General features: G+C 33.6%; 2 protein-coding genes across 3 annotated transcripts; both read left to right on the top strand.

Annotated features, from left to right (window-relative positions):
* Positions 1-920: 920 nt before the first annotated feature.
* On the top strand, positions 921-2,168 carry LOC117910354. 2 transcript variants are annotated; one of them, XM_034824431.1, is made up of 3 exons: positions 921-1,111; positions 1,206-1,437; positions 2,043-2,168. In XM_034824431.1, the coding sequence occupies exons 2-3, from the start codon at positions 1,227-1,229 to the stop codon at positions 2,150-2,152; spliced, it is 321 nt and encodes a 106-aa protein (XP_034680322.1). In that variant the 5' UTR covers positions 921-1,111; positions 1,206-1,226; the 3' UTR covers positions 2,153-2,168. The 2 variants fall into 2 exon arrangements, with proteins under 2 accessions (XP_034680322.1, XP_034680321.1); XM_034824430.1 differs by having other exon boundaries at positions 932-1,111; positions 1,196-1,437.
* LOC117910353 lies at positions 2,048-23,531 on the top strand. The gene is made up of 6 exons (XM_034824429.1): positions 2,048-2,497; positions 2,676-2,747; positions 13,229-13,339; positions 21,981-22,028; positions 22,140-22,555; positions 22,645-23,531. The coding sequence occupies exons 1-6, from the start codon at positions 2,176-2,178 to the stop codon at positions 23,257-23,259; spliced, it is 1,584 nt and encodes a 527-aa protein (XP_034680320.1). The 5' UTR covers positions 2,048-2,175; the 3' UTR covers positions 23,260-23,531.
* The last annotated feature ends 239 nt before the right edge of the window (positions 23,532-23,770 follow it).

The following is a 23,770-nucleotide window of genomic DNA, read 5'->3' as shown; positions in this document are numbered from 1 at the left end:
GTGAGGCCCTTCACATTCTTCGTACCCTCTTCACATTTTTGTACCCTCTAAATTTTTTGAAAATTTTAATTTTGATTTTTTTTTTGTTTACTTCATTTGACAATAATATTGTGTAAAAACACTAATTACACTTGCAATTGAAGTAAATAAAGTTTGGAAAAAATTAAAATATTAAAATATTCAAATGGGTTGGGGCATGAAGAATGTGAGGAGGGTATGAAAAATATGACAATCCTCACATTCTTCGTATCCTTATATTCTTTGTAATCTCTAAATTTTTTGAAATTTTTATTTTTTATGACAATAATATTGTGTAAAGATTATCATGGTTTTGGGAATGTGGAATTTATGGAAATAATCTCCAAAAAAAATTCAAAGATTGAAATACTAAAAGGTTATCATTTAATTATGATTTAATAGCCTTGTATCCTTTTCTATATTTTACAAAAAGTTTATCGTTTTTTTAAAACTTTATCATTTTACAAAAATATTTTTTCCTAAATTTTCTTTATTTTACTACTTGATAAAAAAATTCCAAAAACTTAATTATATAAAATATTTTAGCAGATTTTATATAATTGGTTATTGTAAACTATCATACCAATGTGTGGTGCATAGGATTAATTCCCTCGGCAACCGGACCGTGACTGTGCTAATCCTGGAGAATTGTTTTTTTTAATTTCCTTTCCATGCTTCTTAATTTTATTGGCCTAAAAGATGGGTATGATACCTTAAGAGTAAATTTAAGCATGGCTCGATAATATCATGCCCAAGAGTGCGGATTTACATTTGGCTCTGAATGTTTATCATTCTAAGTGAAATTCAAGTCTGTGTTCAACATCCCCGCAGACCATAATTCATATACCTATTATTTTGAATGACTGTCATCCACCAGTCATAACGTTTCAACGCTATCTACTCCTTACCCAATACTCAACTAAATAAAGTTGACTTGGAAGACTCTCTCATTGCACCTCTTATGCTTCAATGGTTCCTGGCCCATTTCCTGTATCATTTGAAGACTCTGGGAAAAAGGGCTGCTGTTGTCTCTCTTTGGATGAGAGTATCTTCTCTGCCTTGATATAGTTAAATATAATCTTCCGTCTGCGAGGTAAGTTAATTTTGACCTTTGTCAACTGCAGATTTTGTTTAGGTTTTCTGTTACACATTAGAATAACTTCGCTAAACATGGCAGTGACTATCAGCACGATAAGGAATTTGTTGTAATGGCTTCTTCTTCTTCACTACGTCTTAGAAATGACAACAGCGCAAACAGTCCTAAAAACAGTAACATGGACATTGCTGAGGAGGTCACTGTAATGGTAATCGATGACAGCCCAAACAATCCTAACTGTAGCAGCATCAATATGGCGCAGGATACTGATGAAAATGTTTCAGCGGTTTTATCTTCATCTTTGCCAAGGACTAGCAGCTCCGGTAAGATGCTGAAAACCATGTTTATGTCCATTTCCGTTTGAGGTCCTCCTGAAACTTTTGGGCATAATTAGTATACAAGTAGAAGTGTTTTACAAACTGCTGTTAAAATAAAAAATGGAAGAAAATTAAATTTTAATTCGTGTAGTTTATTGGAGGTTCAAACTATTATTGAAAGATATAAAGATGTTGACTAGAGGTAAACAAAAAAGTCCAAGAAAATAATTAGCAAAGAAAAGATATCAAGGAAATTGATTTTCCCGTATTTAGTTATATCGAAAAAAATATTTAAGAAAATCAACTATAATTAAAATTAATTATAAATTTATGAAATTTTAAATCATTTAATTTTTATATTGAATAATTAAAATAAGTGAAATGAGTAGCGTATAAAAATAATTAATTTATTGATTTTAGATGTATTTTATTTCACTTTTTCTTACCTTCTATTTTTTCAATTTACTTTCTTTTCTTTGTATTTTTTGTCAAATTTTCTGAGAACCAAACATAACTTAAATGATTTATTTTTTTAAAAATAATTTTAGTATTTTTAAAATTACTTAAAAATACTAGGCTGACCTATACATCTTTCGGTTTTGTGACTGCAGAATTCGGTCAGTTGGAACTGTACAAAGCTGTGCTTCACAAGTATTGGAGAATAATCCACGATTATTCTCCGCCCGGTTCGGAACAGATGATTCCCGAATTCTTCACATAGCAGTTGAGTTAGGAGAGGCCAGAATGGGTTTCGTGGAGAAGTTGGTTAAGTTTATGCCAAGTGAGGCACTGGATCTGCGGGATTCTGATGGCGCCACTGCCCTTTTCAACGCTGCAAGGGCTGGCAATATAAAAGCAGTCAAGTTGTTAGTGAGCAAAAACCCACGCTTGCCCAATATCTGCCAACGCGACAATTTTGCGCCTCTTCACAGCGCTGTTAGGTATGGTCATAAAGAGCTGACTTTATATTTATTAAGCGTCACCAGATATAATGAACCTCCATATCCTTTCTCAAATTCGCCTGGATTCGAACTTCTGCGCAGAGCACTAATGGTGGGGTTTCATGGTGAGCTATATTTACCATCCCCTATCTATTTTCTTGATATGAATTACCGTCGGGTTCCCATGTACAATTTTATAATATGCAGATGTAGCACTGTATCTGGTTAAACGTTATCCTGACCTTGCCACATGCCATTTCGATTCCGCCCCCCACGATGATGCTAATGATGCCCCTTTGAGAGTATTGGCTAAAAGGCCTTGGGCTTTCCCAAGTGGAAGTCGCTTCAACTTATGGCAACTCATAATATATCATTGTTAGTTTCTTTACTCGCTTGCCCCTTTTAAATTGCTTTGTGTTTGCCATTGCATCTCCTTTGCTTTTGTTTATAAGTCAAGTTATTTTCTTTTATGATAATCCTGTTTAGATCTGTACTTCAACAAATTGGCTTGATTGTTCATTTTTGTCTCACTTCCTTATCTTATTTAGGCTCAGTGTTTTGGTTTTACCATTCTTTGGAGTTCTTGTTTGAGTGCATGCAAAAGGTAGTGAAAATTACTTCTTTTATATAAAACTTAGAAGACTTCTTGGTTACCTACTCACACCTCAATTGATATGATGGTGGGGTGGACAAAAGTCTCTAAGCAATTTGGGAAGACATTTTTCTTCCAAGAAGTTTACATAAGAGAATAAAGATTTTTATTATGGATGGCGTGCTTGCACAATAATACAAAAGAATAAGTAGGCATCCCATGAGAATGCATTGCGCACTTATGGTGTGTAATTTAAGCTGGGCAATATAAATGGTTGCTTAAAGGTGTGCAATTTTTAGTTGCCCTCCTTTGGATGCACCGTTTAAATTAATCTCTTAGGGTGTGGAATTTCAGTCATGCTTTCAAAGTGTACAATTTGAGTTATGCTCTACAGATACGCAATTTAAGTCATTGTACAAGTATGACTTAAAAGTGCGCAATTCCTATATGTCCTACACTTTCCTGGTGCTAACAATTTACACCTACTCTAAAGCATGATAAAACCAATAGAGTAGAGTATAGAGAAATTTATACTTGAGTTCTTATGAGATGATAAAGGTTACCCAAATGTATTGAGTGGACTGAGAACATAATATTATAGGCTTCACAATGATGGTGCTCCTACACACTAAATTGGCCAAAGCAATAAAAACAAAAATAACAAAGAAAATAAAAAATGAAAGCTATTTACAAGTTTTTGGCTAACTTCTAGCTAGCCAATGGTTCTTCACTTTTTCTTTGCTTCCCACAGGTAGATTGGAAGCATCCATTTTGATAAATATTTCTTCATGGTTTCCTAAAATTTTTGGGATGCCCTTCCCTCTAGTTAAGAGCCACTTTCAGTCAAGAAAATTTTTTCATTCGAAGAGATATTGAGAAGCCCTCTGATGATACCTTGAAGATCAACATTTTTGGGTTACAAAGAGAAGGGAATTGAAAGACAAATAAAGTTGGTGTGATCATGCAATACATTGCTCCATTCCTCATCTGTTTCTTTTTCTATCTTTATTTTTTTCTTTTCTTTTTTTTTCTTTTCGTTTTTTTTTTTGGGAAAGAAGAAAAAATGCAGCTTATAACCTTATTTGCAACCTGTTGGAAGTTCTCTTCTTCAACTGGTTCTTTTTCAACAAATTCTTTTCAGCTGCTATGTACACAGTTTCCTTTCCTTAACCTCAGTGGCTTCGTCCTCTTACAGCATCCAAAAATCATCTTTGTCAAAACTCTTGTTCTAAGGGGAAATGATAAATTGAGAGATGAGATGAGAGATTAGATGTTGTTGGGGTTGGCTTTCACGTTCTAGAAGATGCACTTGAGGACTAAGGGGTCCCAAACCCTTGATTTTTCAGCAAGAAATTTTAAATGCTTAAGTGCTTCTTTTGGTTCCTCCTGTATAAAGTACCCACCAGTTATGTTTTCAACAAATTATTTTATTTAGGGGGATGGTCCCCTTTAAAAAGAAGCAATCCTTGAGTTTTCAAAACTATGGTAAGGAAGTTAGACAAAAAAGCTTTAAATTTATCATAACAATGATGAAAAGTCTCATTCTCTATAAAACAAAAATTTTTATTTTGTCTTTCAAAGGAAACAATTTTATATACCAAAATAAATTTGTGAAAAAAATATTTTATAAAGTAGCCTAAGAACTTATACTATAGAGGCTCATGCTATACTACCAATGGTTATCCTCTTTCTTTAATGAAAAAAGAAAACCTTGAGTTTCGAATGATCTGGATTTCATGAAGGCTCTACCAAAATAGACCATACCTCTTCAAATTCTTTTAAATAAGAAAAAAGATTTTCATCCTCCCTTCCATAAAATAGAGATAGCAATTGGATCATTTCAAGCTCAATGTTTATTTGAAAAGCGTCAAAAAGAAATATCAAGCAAGAAGGAGCATTGACCCGACTAGGCTGTAGGTAATCCCTCATGGTCCTAGGTGACTAGTTATTGGGGTTAAAACTCCCATTCATCACACTTCTATTAGTACTACCAATAGTTGAATTTGGAAAATAAATATGAGATAGTGATGGTCTGGTGTGTTGAGGAAAAGGATAACTAGGGGTTGGTTGATTACTTAGTGTCCTTCCTCAAATTGTTTCTTCTAGTTGATTACTTAGAACCCGTTTGGTAGTGATTCTAGGAAACACTTTTAATATTCATAATACTTGAAAATTTTTATCACTCAAGTGTTAGAAATATTAGAAACGCTTCGTAGAATCACTCCCAAACGCACTCTTAGTACCCTTTCTTTAAAATCATTTCCCTAATACATCATATCACATTAAAGAAAATGTTTGAAATGTTGGATTCAGCAACTAAAAATGAAAACTGAGCAGAAAAAGAAAATCCAAAGAAAACAAATTAAGTTAAAAAAGAAAAAAATCCGACTAAAAGATAGGTGGGAAATGGGTGAAATATACTTGTTAAGCTTCTAAAACAACAAGCATCTACACAAAAATACCTTTAGAGTCATCAATTTTGAAAGTTCCTTAGTGACGACACTAATTTTTGGTTTGTCATTCTCTAATTCATTTCTTTTATCAAAACTTGGACATATATTTAATAGTTAAATTTTACAAAGAGAAATTAAACTAGATCATTCATTGAAACTCTCAACTCCTTAACCAAAAATAAAATAAAATTAATAGTTGTATAGTTGTTAGGTTGCCTCCATAAGGAACTTTAAATTGGTAGCAACTGAGGTAATAGCTTTAGGAGTGTGAATGCCAGCTAAAAGATTAGAAAAATGATTTTATAAATAAAAAAGACATACACACACAAAGTTTAAAAGATAGAAAATTAAAGAAAAGAAAACCTCAAACCTAGAGATTCACTAGGACCACCACTTTCATATTCAACTCACCAACAAGGCTTTGAACTTATGCTTTCAAATTTAGGGTCAAAGCAAGGATTTATACCAAAAAGGTTTCCTGCTTTAAATGAACAAGAACCATCTTAATAAGGTTCATCTCTCTCTAATTGCTCTTATATATATATATATATATCCTTACAACCAAATGATTTAGATAAGATTCTTTTCATGTCAATAGGCCTATACTTAGTTGAAAGAATCATTAAAACAATGCCCAAGTATGCTTCCAAGGTTGCTTGACTTACAACGCTCACAACCAATGCAACATAGACTATTCTCCCCATGGTTACTTATTTTGGTCATTATAACTACTGATAGAGATCATATTGTTTGTAACTAATGCACAGATATGGGAGACTTGAGCTCTTCTCACCCCTTAGAGTGTTAAAGGTTATCTAAGCATGTTAAAAATTAATTAAAGAACTAAAAATGCAAATTTGTAAGTTGAAATTGAAAAACTGAAATATAAGATTAATTAAAAAGACTAGAAAATTCATTAAACTAGAAATTAGGGAAAGTTTATAATGAAAAGAAAAGATTACAATGGAAAACTAAAAACTAAAATTACATTAAGTTACTCTTATTCCTACTTTTGTTCCTTCAAGAAGAAAAAACTTATCTATAATTTCACTTTCTATAATTTGCTTCCACTTGTATATTCACAATCCTCCATTTATAGGCAAGAAAACATTCCCCCTCCCTTCCCCGGTCATTCCAACTACTCCGACACCACTCCATCTGGACTTGTCTCTTCTTATACTAAGGGTCAAGTCCTTTGTCATTGCAATCAACCCACCATCATTCTTGATGTGTTAGCTTATGGTCGGTAGTTACACCTTTTTCTCTATGTAATTTGGTCTGGGTATGTTTTGGTAGTACAATTGAAGACTTTGAGGTATGAACAACATACTACTTTGGTGGGTGAGCCAATCATTAGAAGAATTATTAAGTACTTAGCTATTGTAGAGGTAAAAATGGTTTGTAATTTAGATGACATCAAGGGGTTGCACTACTACACATCATGTTGACTCGAGTGAAGGGGTCCACAACATCTTGGCTTAGAGCACTTAAGAGGTTTGCAGATTGAGTTGCTTGAATAGGGTGTAAAATTTGGTTCAAAGCATTAGAGAAGTCTTGTGTGTTTGGTCTTTAAGGTATACATGGGAGGTGCACTATGAGGCTTTACACAAAGAAAAAAGTGCATGATTGAGTCTTGCACACCTTTTAGGTGTGCAATATGTGTTTCCTCCTTACTTGGGCATTTTTGTCTCTATGAGTTCCTAACAAGGTTTTATTGCACCAAAAATGATGGGAAAAACCTGAATCTTTCTCTGTTTCCCAAGTCTGAATCAGGTTAGGAACATGCATAACTATCTTAGGTTTTTTATAAATCCTATGCACAACGAAAAAATAGCATTTTTCTACTTTAAAAAGATTCAAAAAGTGCTAACAAAAGCTATACATTAGATTTAGGTGTTCCCGAATCAAATCCACATGGTGAAGATGAAAATTGAAATCCCAGAAGTCTCATAAACATGAAGTCTTCTGCTCGATGACTCGAACCTTGATCTTGGCACACTTTTGATAATGAGGAAAAGAGGGTGGAGGCTATGGCTCTCTATCTCTCTGGATGATGGAAGACAAAAGTTATGGAAACCCTAACCCCTAGGGGGTATTTATAGGGTTTCTAAGTGGGCTTAAGTGACTTGAGCCCACATGAGCTTAGGTCACTTAATCTATCCCAAAATGGGTTCTAATTGATTAATTAACCCAATAGGACCTACTAATTAATCAATTAGCCTAATCCAGAGGCCTTGTTCACTTACTCCTATATAACCTTGCATAATTACCAAAATGCCCTTATCCACAGAAGTGAACCTAAAGTCAATCCAACCCTCATTACCCATGCCAACAAGGTATATAAGCTCATAGCGAGGAGCACTAAGACTTATAGGAATACTGACTCCCTCATAGTCCAATTTTAAAGTTGATTCAACATTGCACTATAGAGAATCAACTAAACTCTAGTATCCTATGTAAATAACAACGAAGACACTAAGTGCTCGGGTCCGTGACCTACTATCCATTGTATTTAGTCTCCCCATGAATTGTTGTCCGTAGTTTAACAAGGTGATCAGCCTTTCAAGACTACTTCTACCATCCTTGAGCTACAGATCTTCCTACTATGTGTTCAATTAACATATCTTAGATCTTAAAGAGTCTATGTCAAATTCCACTTAAGGAACTACTATAACCGTAGTTTCCATGAACATACCTCCTTAGGATCACCCAAGGGGACACATTGTCTCAATCCCAAGAGATATCATAGTGCCTTTATTAAGAATACCTATTGCTACTGACTTCCATCAACATTGACCCAATCCATAGGGAATATATGATCAGTTTATGACCTCACCTGTAAGTCAAAGCCACTATTAACTTCAGTACAAACTTAATATTCTCTCAAGGTTAAGGATAATGCAATGAAGCAGCTCAGTGGAGTCATGACTACTTGATAGGCTTAAGTCATAACTCACCATAGGTCCCATCTAATGTGCAACCATACACACTAGTGCACTTATCATGGGAAACTCATCCCATAGCCAAGACTAACCATCCCTCAAATTAGGAGGTGGTGCACTACAACCTCTAATGGTTTGCCTAGGCTCATGAACCACAGTGAAAAAATAATCTATTTGCAAGAAACCTATGACTTAATTCTTTTGTGCAACTCCTAATGCACCTAAGTCACGTACAATGCAAAAGATGCAGGCAAGAATGCTCATAAAGTACAATACATGGAATAAGGATAGATAAAAGTGAAACTAGAACATCATTAAATAAATAATGAATTCCAAATTTATTACATCATGTCATGCTTTTAAGGATTCTATCCTAACAAAAAAACACCTTAAAGCATGTAGAATGGTCATAGAATGCATTAAACATAATTTTCTAAGGTATTATAAAAAAAACAAAACCTTCGGTTAATTTTTTAGTACCTCAAACACACTAAAGTGGGCTCTTTAAAGCCATTAAAGTATTAAGTTTGAGTTCTCATCACTTAGTCCTTACCTTAATAACATGCGCTTGGAAGTAACATTGAAGCTTCAATGTGGTGATCTAAAGGGCAAGCACCAGTTTTTCAATATTTATATATATCTCAGGTTTCCACATCTAAGAGGGTCTTTTAGACATAGTACATTGGTTGCTCCTCTTTTCCTTTTTTTTGAGATAACACTCCACTTACTACTGCTATTGAGACCTTGTAAGACCTCTTTATCCTAGGGTTTATCCAGAATGGGGGTTAGCATCATGTAATGCTTTAGTGATTCATAAGCTTAGTTGCATTTTTTGGTTCCTTTAGTCCATTTTCCCTTATTGCTAATGTCAAAGAAAAGATGACATATATTTGTTGTTCAATATATAAATCTATTTCAAGAACCAATCTTGTTAGTGGGCTATTGGACTTCTCTAGCCCTTTTGGTCATAAGTATCTCCAAAGTTGATTTTATTTGGTATGGGTTAGCTTTTATTCCTTTGTATGTAACCAAGTACCTAAGGAACTTTCCACACCCTACATTAAAGGTGCACTTCACTAATTTAGCTTCACTTAGTATTTTCGAAGAGTTTGAAATGTTCTTAGGAGGTCGATCAAGTACTCATTCCTCTTCTTACTTGTTACTAACATGTTATTAATGTAATCTAGCATATTGACTTCTATTTGTTGTTAGAAGACCTAGATGACCAAATCTAGCATCTAAGAGCCTAGTTACATTTTCTTTCACAATCTAATCTCTTTAAGGAGCTAACCACTAGGGTTTATGTTGAGTTGATGACAAGTAACTTGGGGATCGATGCCCACGATGTCCTGTAGTTTCCTGGCAAAGATGTGTTCTTTTCTAGTAGCCATCTTAAACCTTTTTTTTTTTGCATGGGCTAGAAGGAACCTCCTAGGTTTGGGGCTCTATAATAATGACTCCCTAGGTTCTCTAATTGCCTTCTTGGGTCACCTACTAATTTGTATTTGATTTTTGATTTATGAACTTCCTAAGGGTCCTGGTTGATGCACTTGTTGACTGCTTTAAGGGCTATGGTGTAGTATACTCATGCTTCCACCTAGTCCCGATATATTTCCCATATTCCTTGTAGTATTAGGAATTTAATGTGAATAGTGTTCCTCTTAGGTTGTATATCCATGGTCATCCCATAATGCACTATCGGGAAAAGGATATCCATAACAAAGAATTGTGTCATTATATGGAAACAACCAATTGGAACCATTAGAGCGACTTCCCTAGTTGAGCTACATAGGACTTTGTCTAATCCCACCAATGACCGAAGACTTGACACTAGTTTTCCTTCGTCCATATTCATTTGTTAATATATGGGTTAATATATTTAGCAAGTTAACTAAACTTGTTAGGTCAACTAAGAATAGGTGCATATTGTAGTCAATAATTCTTAAAGTAATAACCAATGGATCTTGAGCAGGGTTTGGACTCCTCTTAAGTCTTTATTAGAGAAGCATATGACATGTGGGCAAGTGGTAGTTGCTTCATGCAAGGATGTGAGGACTTTTGCTTCAATTTTCATATGCTTCTATAACATCTTGATACCCTGCTTAGTTGCTCAAATCTAGTAGATGATCCACCATGGATGGTAGCTATAACTACCTTGGGTTATTTGAGGCTTTTCTTTTATCTTTTTTAAGTGCATGTACTAAGAGGTAGACTTCACCCTTAAGGTCTCAATATCAGGAACAAACTCTAAGGTCAGTTGATAAAGACAAAACAAAGTTAGTCCTTGGAGGATGGAGGAGAAGATTTTACATAAAAGTCGATCGTTTTCCTTCTTTAAGAACATCATATGCATAAAAATGCATGAGTAGTCTAGGGTGTCTTTAGTTTCATTGAAAGAAATTGAACTTAGGGAGAAAAAACTCTCATATGGCCTCCTTCCCCTCCTAAAGGAACTTAGGCTCAATCACCTTATTCACCAAGATTATGCATTTTGTGGTAGCTCTGGTGGCAAGAAGCCCTTAGAGCATTGGGGCCTTTGGTAAGGTGGTTTGTTTGGTTAGTTTAATTAAGGTTTCTCCCACCTTTCTCTCCCAATTTAATCTATATGTTGGTCTAATTTCTTTGATAACTATTATTCATTAACTTGCATCTTATTGGTGTTTGCCAATGAGAGCTGTTGGTCAAAATCACATTGGTATTTGTTTACCCTTACCCTAAAGGCAACATTTTCTTGAGTGAGTTAGTCGCTTCTTTTAGTGAGCTCCTCCATCTATTGAAGGGTTTGCTCTCACTCATTGCTCCACTTCATTTCTATCATGATTGCCTTTTCCTACCAAGACTCTATTGCATAGTCTTCTATTGCCCAATTGTCGCTATAGATCTAAACAATGTCTTCAAGGCTTTTAATGCATTCCCATATGAAGAAGCTAAAACTCTTCATAGATAATCGAAAATTTTATTCCACCAATTTTTGGATACAAAGAAAGTTTTCTTGATACAAAAAAAAAAATAGGTTTCTACATTCGAAGAAATCTTTTTCAAATGAGGGAGGGACTTTTTTTTTCTTTGTTGTTTATGATTTCCTTTTATAGGTCTTCTTCCCTTGTAGGTTCCGGTTATTCTTATAAAGGGGCAAGCTTTCTGTAGGTTTTTATGCAGGCTTTTCAACCTTATCATGCATGGAACCAAGTTTAGTTGACTTTATTTCTTCAACGTTAGGTCTTCAATTTGGGTGGACCTCAAGGAGTACTCAAATGAAGGTCCTTGCCTGAGGGTGAGGTGTTTTTTAGTAGCTTTACTGTGATTTTTTGGTGAGCTGAATTTTTGTATCTTCACCATAGATGACACCACTTTTCCAACTCTTAGTTCACTTTCTTACTTCAATGGATCGTTAGGACCTTACAATCATAAGGAACCTAAAGTGAGTACTCTAGGCCCCTTACAGTCGTAGAGTCTTCAAAGGTCAAGTTAGTAAGAAGAATGAGGAAACTACCAGACAAATAAGCATCAACTCAAAGGTTAACTTTCTAAGTTTTTGGAATACTAACATGGCATAGAGGATGTGGCCACTTTTAAACTTCCCCTTTAAGGGAGAAATTAGGGTCTCCCCACATGGAGGCATGAGCCTTAGTATGGGTGGATGAGTATGGTTTAATTCAACATTTAGTTCTCATTAATGTGCTTAGGCGAGAAATTGATCATTTAACACTTGCGTAAGCTTTCTAGTTACTTATTCTTTGGCTAACGCGTGGTCTTCTCCTGTAGAGCAACCACACACTCACTTTTTTATTCTATCAAATAAACATAGCTAGAGGATTTTATTTCTTATGATCTACTATACCTCAAACAAACATGTACCAAAGCAATAGTTTTAATTCACCTATTTCGCTTTCGACTAATTACTTTATTTAAACTTTTTATTTGACAATGGCTTTGGCATTCATAGGAAAAAAGAATGATATAAAACACTAATTTATAGCTTTCGAAATTCTCTTAATTTCCATTTATATGTTTTTTTTTAAATTACAACTTTAGTAATATTAACCTAAAGAAATTCCTACAATGAAGGAACTATATAGAGAAAAACTCTTATAAAATAATACTCTTGTGACCAAGAAAAATTATGATCTTAGCAAGGTTATTGATTTATAGATAAATGAATATTTATTAATTGATGAAGAGTATTATGTTGTTACTGTACATTATTAGTACATGTATGAATTATAAATTTAAAAATAATACACGTGGTAAAAAGTTAATACATAGAAACCTAAGAGACAAAAGAAAAAAAAAATAGTTATTGATTATAAAAGAAAAAAGGTCTCCCCAAAAAAGACGTGGCATCAAAACTTAATGTTGTAAAAGAGAAAGCTATTTCAAATATGTGATAATTCTAAAAGAAGTGAATTTAGAAAAATAAAAGTAATAAAAAATTACTTAATACTATATTATGAAGTTCTATTTGCTATACTATGAATTTTTGTTTATACTTCATCAGTTATTAGTTTATATTTCTTGAGCCCTTAAATATTTTTGAAAATATTTTTATCTTGTGTTTAGCGAGATTACTAATTTAGTACATTGGCCTGAGTTAAGACTAGAAGATTTTGTTTTATAAGTAAGATTATTAATTTATCAAACATTCATTTATTGAGCTTTTACTATATGGACCATTATTTTGTATTAGTATAGCTTACAAAGTTTCATTGAAAGGGGTTTTATGAGTATTGGGAAGAACATGACAAATTTTCTTTTTATTATATTCATTATAATAACTATTATATTATTATGTTTTTTCCTTTAAGTCTTGCAGTCAAATTAGACGAAGCATAATTTTCCTTCTCTTTTCTTGACATTTTTATTCTTAAGGTGTTCCTGTGAAACCAAACCATTTTCTAAATCAACCTAATAGAGGCATGGAGAATCAAGTTGGTAGCTATGAATCCACACAAATGTGCTATTGGACTCGATTGTTCAAAGGTAAGCATTTTTAGTTTGTCAAATTCTACTAAATATAACAATACAACTCATAATTACTCAAAAACTCGAGTATATAGGTACACAAAATGAATATTATATATATATATTTATATATATATTTTAAGAAAAACTAATTAAATTGCAAAGAGTGGAAACAACCAAGGCTGAAAATGAGAGATTTAGTATGTAAACTCATTAGGTTCAATTGAAAGATTTAATTAGCTTGCAAACTTATAAAAAAATTGATTATATTAAATACTTTTCCTAACTTTGAAACCCTGATCCCTATTTTGGTCAAAATCCTTGAACTCCACAATCAAATTGGAAGATTATTAACTAAGGAGAATACAATAGGAATTAAGATATCTAATAAGCATATAGTAAATCTAAACCTAAATAGCAAGCTTTAAAAAATTATAATTGCTAAAAACTAAAGTAGAAGTATTTAATAACTGCCACAAACTAAATTAAAAACATGCAAAAGGACTAGAATTGGAATTGCAAAAAGACAAACAATTCTTACAGATTCTCATCAAATCTAAATATGAACCTCCTCTCACAAGAGGAATCTTAACTTAACTTTCCTCCCATGAGGAATCTTAACTGATAAGTATGTAACTTACTCTCAAGTTCTTAGTTGATGAAGTCCTACTAAGAGTATCTCATGAAATAGAAACTCCATTGTCTCCCACTCATGCATAGTAGGCAAAATAACGTCATGCATCTCACTCAACTATATCATTATCATCCATGTTTATATTGACTAAGGGATTGTACAACTTTTGAAAACATTGATAAGAAAGGTGTAAGAGTATTAAAACTAAATTTAATCTTAACCAGTGCAATTCATCCATAAAAGGAGTCTTGTTATATCTTAAACACATTTATTCACATTGAGTTAAACATGGTTAATCCCCCTAGAAAAATATTTCAAACTACACCATACTTGTAACTTATGACTGAAAATCACAAGGGCATAAAAGTTATACTATATAATGACCTATAAGATTAATGCACAGGATGAGGAAGTAGCTAGGAATATATTCATTCATTCTTGTTTGATTGCCAAGAAGATATAGTATGAAAATACATGCTAACATGGAGATCTTCATTATGAGTGTACCTTATATCTTCTATATCGTACAAATCTTAGTTTAATTGCATCAAGCAAAGAACTCAAGTTTTGCACATCCTTACTAAATCAAGCACTACATTAACAAGATTTGGCAATTGACTCCATTACAAATGTGGACTATAAGACTATCTATACTTGGTCGCTACTAACATGTAAGTCATATTGGATACAAAAAGGAGTATTATAAATATCAATGACCTAACACACTATCTAAGTGGTTTGGACTCATTATGTTTCATTTGTGGAAAGTAATAAAAATGCATGTCGATAAAGTAAAACAATAATTAAATGGCACCATCAAACAAGATTGGACAATGAATAAATCATAGATATAATGGTTAATTGAAATATGCAATATGTAATCATAATCTACATGATCCAATGCTCTCAACTTAACTCCTATGTAATAATCATCTACATAATCCAATGCTCTCAACTTGACCCTACTAAACATCTTTACTTATTAGCTTAGTCAACAGGAGGGGTGAGGGTGGGATTTTTAACCATGCATCAAGTAGAAATATGTTCCTATGTAACCATGTCTCATATAAACTAATATTTAAGATTGATGTGTTTGGTTCAACTATGATACTTGGGGGGTCTTTGACATAGGCTAAAGTTTCCATGCTATCGCAATAAATAGTAGTATGCTCAAAACTAGTCACTTTCCTAAATGACAACTAATGTACTCCCAACTCCATGCATGGTAGACAATGTTATACATGATTTTTTTCTATTTCACCAATATATGCTAACATCATAGAGCATATATAAAATTATAACCATATGTGGATTTGGGTTCATTTAGGATGCTACCTCAATTATCATTGTTATAGCTAATCAAGTCCAAATTCAATCCTCAATAGCAAATTATATAGCCTAAAGTGACTTTGAGGTATGAAATCATCCAGTTCATTGCTTTTTCGTAAGCAAGGTTTAGATCTAATTGGAAGCTACTAACCCAATTCTATAACATATATTAGTTCATGTGCACATCATTGGATACTTTAAGCTACTAACAATGCTAGCATATATAGGAACCTTGAGTGATCTTTTCCTATTCATCTAAAGTCTTACGACACATGTTAAAGCTTAAGGTCTTATCTTTCTCTATATGAATGCCAATAGATTTTAAATTTTACATCTAGAATTTTTCAAGAATATTCATTGTGTATGATTTGTAAAACAAACCAAAAAGTCTCCTTGATTGATTGATTAGGATCATAACTTTGAACACATAGTTTGCTTTAAACATGTTGTTCATTTTAAAAGTTGACGACCACCACACTTTAGAGGCAACCATCTCATTATCATCCCTAACCAACATTTCATTTGTATACAAAAAATAGAATATAGAATCTACCCTTACACCATTTAACAAACATACAATAGTGTTCTTAGACCATCATAAACCCATTAGTGTAATATACCATTGTTTAGATGAATATTGTAGGTTATAAATGGACCTTTGTAGTTGTTAAATTTGCCTTTATATTTAGTTGCCATAAAACAAGTCAGTTGATCTATATAGATCTTCTTATTTAGTTCTCCATTGAGAAAAACAATTTGAATGTTCATTTGATATAATTTAAAATCCGAAGATGTGATAATGGTTTGAATAAGGAGAGTTGAGGCAAACCTCACTTCTCATGAGAAGTTCTTTTTTTATTTTTATTTTTATACTCTATACTCTCATTTTGGTTGTATCCTTTCTTCACAAGTTAAGTTTAACACCTTGCATCATTTACCTTAAGTTTGACCTTAAAAACCTACTTATTCTTTAAGGTCTTATGTCTTAAAAATAGTTCAATTAATTCTCAAGTAGAGTTCTTGCTAATAAACTTCATATGCTATTTTATTGTAGCTTTCCATATTTCACAAGTATGGATAAGAGAGCTTTATTAAAAAATTTAGGCTTCTCATGTGTTGGAACATCTAGATTACTTAACTTCAAGCCCTAGATCATTAGGTGCATGCTATTATCTTTGTAGAAATGCTAGAACTATGTAATGGGAGAATTCAAAACAATGAATATTAGATTTAAGTGCTCAAGGAATTAAATCTAATTGGTGAAAAGGTTAATTTAGATCTCGAATACCTCATGATCTTTTGCCTGATAGCTCTCTTTCCTCTATCCTAACACTTAAGGATGTTAGATTCCTAACACTTAAGATTGAATGGATGAAAAGTACTAAGCCTTAAACCCTTTAAGGAGTTTATATAGGCTTACCTCTTAGCTCAAGTGACTTGAGCTCATCTTACATTTGGGTTACTTAATCTAACTCATTAGGTCTTAATTAACTAATTTGCTCTATTGAGCTGCAATTAATTAATTATCTGAATCTAAAAAGACTACTTATATGTACTAGTGCAACCTTCTATATGTACTAAAATGCTCTTATACACACATATAAATAAAGAATCCAACTATTCCTCAAATAATTTTTTACCAAGGAATATGAGTTTGACTGGGAACCACTAGGACCTGTAAGGAAGTACTGGCTCCCTTAAAATCCAATTTTAAAGTTGACTCAAAATCTAACTATAAAGAGTCAACTACACTTTAGTATCTTTATGATATTAGATCGAGATAGAAAAATTCAGTCTGTGACTTACTAACAATTACATGCAAGCTCCCCATGAATTGGTATTCATAATTTAACAAGATGAATGTTATCAACCTCTCAAGACTACCTCTACAATCCTTGAGTCACAGATCCTCCTATTATATGATCAATTGACATACTATCTCTCCAAGAGCATACGTCAAATTCCATTTAAGGAATTATTGTGGCCACAATTTTCATGATCACATGTCCTTAGGATCACCTAAGGGGACATAATGTATCAAACCCCTAAGATATCATGGTGCTTATCTTGAGAATACCTATTATCACATGGCTCAATCATAGTGACCCAATCTATAGAGAATATATGACCACTTTAGGGTCTCACTCATGGGTCAAAGCCATTGAAGACCTTAGCACTAGATCAATATTCTCTCAAGATTGAGAGCTTATACCACATAGCAACTTGGTGAAGTCAAGACTACTTAATGACCAATGTCTGACTCACTATAAATCCTATCTAATGTGTAACCTATTAGAATTGAGCCCTAAAAAGAATGACATGATGTAATAGATAGAAATTTATTTAGAAACTTTATTTATTTATATTTTTTGCTTTCTCTTTATTATTTCATTGACGTGAATTGGTTAACTAGATGACCCTGTATGGTTAATTAATCAATTAGGACCCATTTTAGGCAAGATTAAGTGACCCAAGCCTTACTCGGCTCAAGTCATTTTAGCCTAGTAGGGAAACACTATAAATACCCTTTAAGGGTTAGGGTTCCAATAACTTTTTGAGAGACAATCATCTTCTACATCTATAGAGAGAGAGCCTAGCATTCCTCTCTTCCAAAGCCCACATTTTGAAGTGCCAAGATCATAGATCAAGTCATCAAGCAAAAGATTTTTGGTGTATGAGACCTCTAGACTCTTTAGGCTTCATCTTCATTAAGCAGAATTGATTTGAGAACCATTCAAATCAAAGGTAAAGTTTGTTAGCCCAAGGGTTCTCCTAATTGCGTTTTGATGATAACAAACAATGGCTAAGTTGTTAATTGGTTTGAATTATAAAGAATTTCAGGTATTAGTTTGGAAATTCATTAAAGGACTCAATGGATGCAAGATCAAGACAATTGGAAGACCCTTTAATAATAGGAAATATATGTAAGATGAATGCATGGTGCACTTAGGATTTCATGTCTTTTCATGCTCTTTAAAAACTCAGTATAGGCATTAAAGTTACATTTTCGTCAAAACCCGAGTTTTATCAAATGAACCTTAGGCAAATTGTTTCAAAATTGGCATATTAATTTACCTAAATACCTTGCCTAAGTGTTAGAAGATAAAAGAATAAAAAAAAAAAAAAGAGGTTTTCAGGAAAAAAATGGTGAACTGGTCAAGGTATTGGTCAACTGACTCAACCAATTAGGGCACCAGTCAATCGATTACACCTTCTTGATCAAGGTCTAGTTGAGAAATGCAAAAAATATTCTCTCTCTTCTTGTAGCTTTGCATTCCTAGTCGATGGATATGCCTTCTTGGTCGAGATTCGATTGAGGTTTGGTCAAGGATCAGTTGAGGCGTAATGGTCACCTACCATGCATTTATTGTCCAATGGCTTGTAAACCGGTTGACACTCAACTCGACTGATCAAGGCTATTTTTTTTGGCATTTTTGGCTCCCAAGGCTAGAAACCTATAAATTGAGAACTCCACCTCATTTATGAGGTAGAAAACACCTACATTTATTTGTCTACCTACTTGTTCTTGCTTCAAAAGCTTTCATTCTTTCCTTAGTGCATTAAATCTCCATTTTCATATTCCTTAGTGCACCTTTGTGATTCTTCCTAGCATTTAAGTTGTATTTGAGCCCTTGTTGAGCTAGGTTGAGATATTCAAACTTATCATTTGAGTGTTAAAAGTTTCAAGTGAGTAAGACTTGAAGGGATTGTGTAATACCCCATTAGAGTTGGAATCCAAGTGTAAAGGTGATTAAAAGCTAGGTTGAAGCTTCAAGTATAGTGGAACCTTCACTTAGTTAGGAGGTTGAGGGGAGTAGACGTATGTAAGAAAGTGTTGAACCACTATAAAATCTGAGTTTGCTCTTTCTAACCTTATCTCTTTATATTTGTGTTTCCTTTGCTTGAATTTGTTGTGTTTGAAAAATATTTTTTTAAAACCCAATTCAACCCCCCCCCCCCTCTTGGGTGTTTTCTTTATTAAGATTAGCCTTTTATTTTCTCAAAGTTTTTAATGACTTTTCTATAGATTATAAAATGTTAAAATTTTGATTTTTGCTTCTATTGCATAGGATTTAGAGCCCTAGGGTATTTTGCATGCACCTATAGAATCTAGGGTTATGGGAATGGAGAGATCTAGGTTTCCCAACATAACTAAAAACACTAGTACACTCACCATGGGAAACCCATCCTAATGACTAAGGCAAGTCATCCTTCCAATAAGGAGGTAGTGTACTATAGCGTCAAATGGATTATTGAAGTCCATGAACCAATTGTGAATGAGTCATTAACTTGTAAGGAATCTATGACTTATATTTTCCATGTAACTCCTAATTCACTCAAGTCATGTACATGCAAGTAATGTAGGTTTGAATGCTTAACATACATAATTCATAAATAGGATAGTAAATAGAAAATCGAAGTCATAATGTAAGTATTAATGAACTCCATTTATGGTTACATCATATCATGCTTTTAAAGAATCTATCCCAACATCATGATCTTATGATGCAAACATGAAAGCTTCACCTTAATGCCCACAATTACAATGATGAGATAGTTCCAAGTTTTTTTCCACACACATCTAAATCTAGTAAATTAATATGTAATGGTAAAATCCCACTTAGTGGCATAATCTAGTAGGTGGCAAGTCACTACTCAAGGTTACTATCTTGTCGAGTCACTCATATCCTTAGCAAGATCTTTAACATCTATAACAACTCACTCCCAATCAAGTAGATATTATTTACTCTGAACTCAAAGGGACCTCAGACATGTTTACATGGTTAAGAAAAGCTCTTACGTACATAATGCTAAGAACTTTTCCCCTATTCAATGTAGGATATCAAAATCACCCCCATGAAGACATAAAGTCCTCATTGTGTCCTATAGGATTATAGGACCAAACAAACAAACTCTCATACCATGGTTGAGGATACACTTTGATAGCATTTGTAACGACTCACGCCCAACCATGTAAATATATACTATCCACTTTGGGCTCAAAGAGCCCTCATAATATTAAAATGTGTCTAAATAATTAAGAGAAGCTTCTATATATATATATATATATATAAAACTTTTTCCCTTATTTGATATGAGATATCATAGTATTTACTTTGGATTAATTGCCTCAAATAAATTGAGACTCTTATTCAATGCTCCTTTACTCAAAATATCATCCTATAAGAAATTAACTTCATATGACTTAATTTCAATTATACTCCCATTGAGTTGTTCACTAAGCATCACACAACCTTTCATTTATTAGAATATCTAATGAAAGTGCACTTGTTTCCTTTATAGCATAATATCTATGAGAATTTACATGAACTAAACCTGCTAACCCTTAGGATCACAAGTGAGTTAGGTTTGGCTTCTTAACTATATGGATTTGAAGTAATTGATTTTGAGGGCACTCTATTCAAGATTTAAGTTGCAATCAAAATAGTAACCCTCCTTTCCCACCACAAAAGATGTTAGATAGTTGGCTTGTGCCTTTTTGAGTGAACCATATCCAAAAGTTTATGGTTACTTTTTTCAATTCAACCATTTTACAATGGAGTCCTTGAAGCTATTGATTGTTCTTTGGATTTCCTTTTCATCATAGTCTTTAATGGATACTCATGTCCATGTTTTATCCTTAATGTTGTAATAGTTTTTTCTTTTCAATTTTTTACAATATTCATATAACATATAAATCAAAGCAATTCTTTGGACTTGTAGATATAACCATCCATAAATGTGATGAAGTAGTAGACACCATGCTTGGGTCTCATGTTCATTAGGCCCTGTACTTTTGGATGCATAGGCTACAAAGGACAAGATACCTTTATGGCTTGCTTAAGAGGCTTCCTAATTAATTTTCCTCCCAAATAGTGTTCACAAGGGGGTAGGCAAATTTATGAGAGTTAGCTTAATATATTTTGATGATTTTTCCCTTAAACTTATTTTATAAAAAAAAAAAAATTGATATTATTATATAGTAATACATTCTACAAATATTATAAAATATTAATGGAGTTTAATTTAGCTTAGGTTGTTGAAGCATTGGTTTGAACTCAGTCCAAAATTGAGCTCAACCAAAATTAACTTTAGGTTCAGAAACTCGACCAAATCCTAACTTGAGTACTAAAAATGGTTTCTCAACTTCACCGAGATTTGAGTTAGGACAAACCAATTTGCCAATTGCACCCGGTAGAGAAATGCTAATTTGTTGAATTCGAGGTCCTCGCAATTTTAATTTGTCCTCACAAAATTGTCTTCATTTTTTTTCCTTTTAAGTTCTGAGTAATGGATTGGAAATCAGCTCTACAATCAAATTCCAATGGATAATACTCTTACTATTCAAAGATTTATGCAGGATACACAATTTTCATTGCTTTGATAGATTTTGTGAATATCTTGTCACCTGATGCTCCTGGTTAATTGATAGGAAGTCCAGTAATATGTACCAAGTTTCATTAGGCTTCTTGATGCTAGCCTTTAAATTCAAGTGCGACGGTTTAAGGGAAATATATGAAACCTATTGAATCCCAAAAAAACTTTACACCAGCCAATATGAGTTGGCAACTTCTCACAATCACTTTAATTTAGATTAGTGTTTAATTGGTACTTGATTCAGGGTTGCTTTTTTGTTTTTTCTTCTGTTAGTCCTGCTTTTGCATCTGAACTGCTTCAATTTTATGTTGCACACAGCTTGCCGAAAGGTGGATGCAATATTCTGGGAACTGGTTGGATGGTTAGGTAAGGGACACAACAAAACTACCTTCTGTGAAACAATATTCTGGGACCACTAAAGCATGCAAAAGTTTTGAATGCAATGTTATGTTGTCCTTAATATAATTTTAATTGCAGTACCACCCATCAAGCACATCCAAGAAACAAAAACAATACATTCTTGGACTCTTCAATTGCTTAACCACCTATGTACTGAAGTTTTGAAAGTATCAAGAGCACAGGAAATATTTAAACAATCCTTCATTATTGGGGCAAAATATGGGATTCCCGAGATTCTGCAAGAGATTATAAAGTCATATCCTTTTGTCCTCGAGTATCTGGATGAGGATGTATTCAAATTGGCAGTATTAAATCGTAATGAAAAGATTTTCAACCTCATCTGTGAAACCGGTATGCATAGACAACTTATAATACGAACCAAAGATGATTCAAATAACATCTTGCATTTGGCTGGAAAATTGGCCCCTCCGCACCGGCTCAGTCTCGTTTCTGGTGCAGCTCTACAAATGCAACGCGAGTTACATTGGTTTAAGGTAATAATTTTTGTTTTGAAGGGGAATTAATTTTCTTATACATATCCACTCTTTTTCTGTATCTTAGAAACTTTTTGATTTTTACACAGGAAATTGAAAAATATGCACCGAGAGCCTTCAGTGAATATGAGAACGAAAACGAATATACACCAAAAATGGTATTTATAAAGGAACATGAAAATTTGATAAAAGAAGGGGAGAAATGGATGAAAGGCACAGCAAAATGTTACACATTAGCAGCAGCGCTTATTGCTACTGTAGTGTTTGCAGCAGCAATTACCATCCCGGGTGGCAACCGTGATGATACTGGCATACCAAATTTCTCCAAAGAAAAGGCCTTCAAAGTTTTTGCAGCTTCGGATGCTCTTTCCCTCTTCCTATCCATTGCTTCGGTGCTGATATGCCTATCCATTCTCACGGCACGATATGCAGAGGATGATTTTCTTTTTGCCCTTCCCACGAGGTTGATATTTGGCCTTGTTACTCTATTCCTCTCCGTAACATTCATGATGATAGCCTACAGTAGCGCAATCTATCTTCTCTTTGGTGAAAAGAAGGCATGGGTTCTTATTACCTTGGCTGCATTAGCCTGTTCGCAAGTGACCTTGTACGGAATTTTGCAGTTTCCCCTCCTTGTGGAATTGATTTATTCCACATACGGCCCAGGCATTTTTGGCAAACATAGTAATCGTCTGATCCAATAGATCGACAATCATGGTGAGAGTATTCGTCACTATTACGTACTTTGGGATTTGCATCAAATTCATGACTGAATGTATTGCCTTCACTATCTCTCTCTGCTCCTGCGGACATTTTCTCCCAGATATTTCATTGTAATTCTAACTTCTGTCAACTATGATGAACAGGCTTAAAGCAAACTTATTAAACTTGGCCAAATTGACTTTTTGGTGCATGGCTAGCTTGGTCAAGATGATAGTGATTCCTAGAAGGAAAAGAAAGGTACTAATTGCAAAATCTAAATCTAGTCTACGGCAAAGGTGACTTATCAGGAAGGCCACCGACCAAGAACACCCCTCTTGGTCGGACTTCTACTTGCTTTTTATTAGTGGGTTTGGGGAAATTCGGTTGAATGGTTGTCATATATTTTATATTTTTTTTTAACATTTCATCTACTATAAATTAACCCTATAAGGCATTTTTTTTATAAGGTGTATGAGTTTCATTATAAGAATTATTGCTAATAAGAATGCATCT

The sequence above is a fragment of the Vitis riparia genome, unplaced genomic scaffold, assembly GCF_004353265.1.
Source record: "Vitis riparia cultivar Riparia Gloire de Montpellier isolate 1030 unplaced genomic scaffold, EGFV_Vit.rip_1.0 scaffold722_pilon_pilon, whole genome shotgun sequence".
Lineage (NCBI taxonomy): Eukaryota > Viridiplantae > Streptophyta > Magnoliopsida > Vitales > Vitaceae > Vitis > Vitis riparia.
Note: the sequence above shows the minus strand (reverse complement) of the source record. Positions and strands in the feature narration are given on the sequence as shown.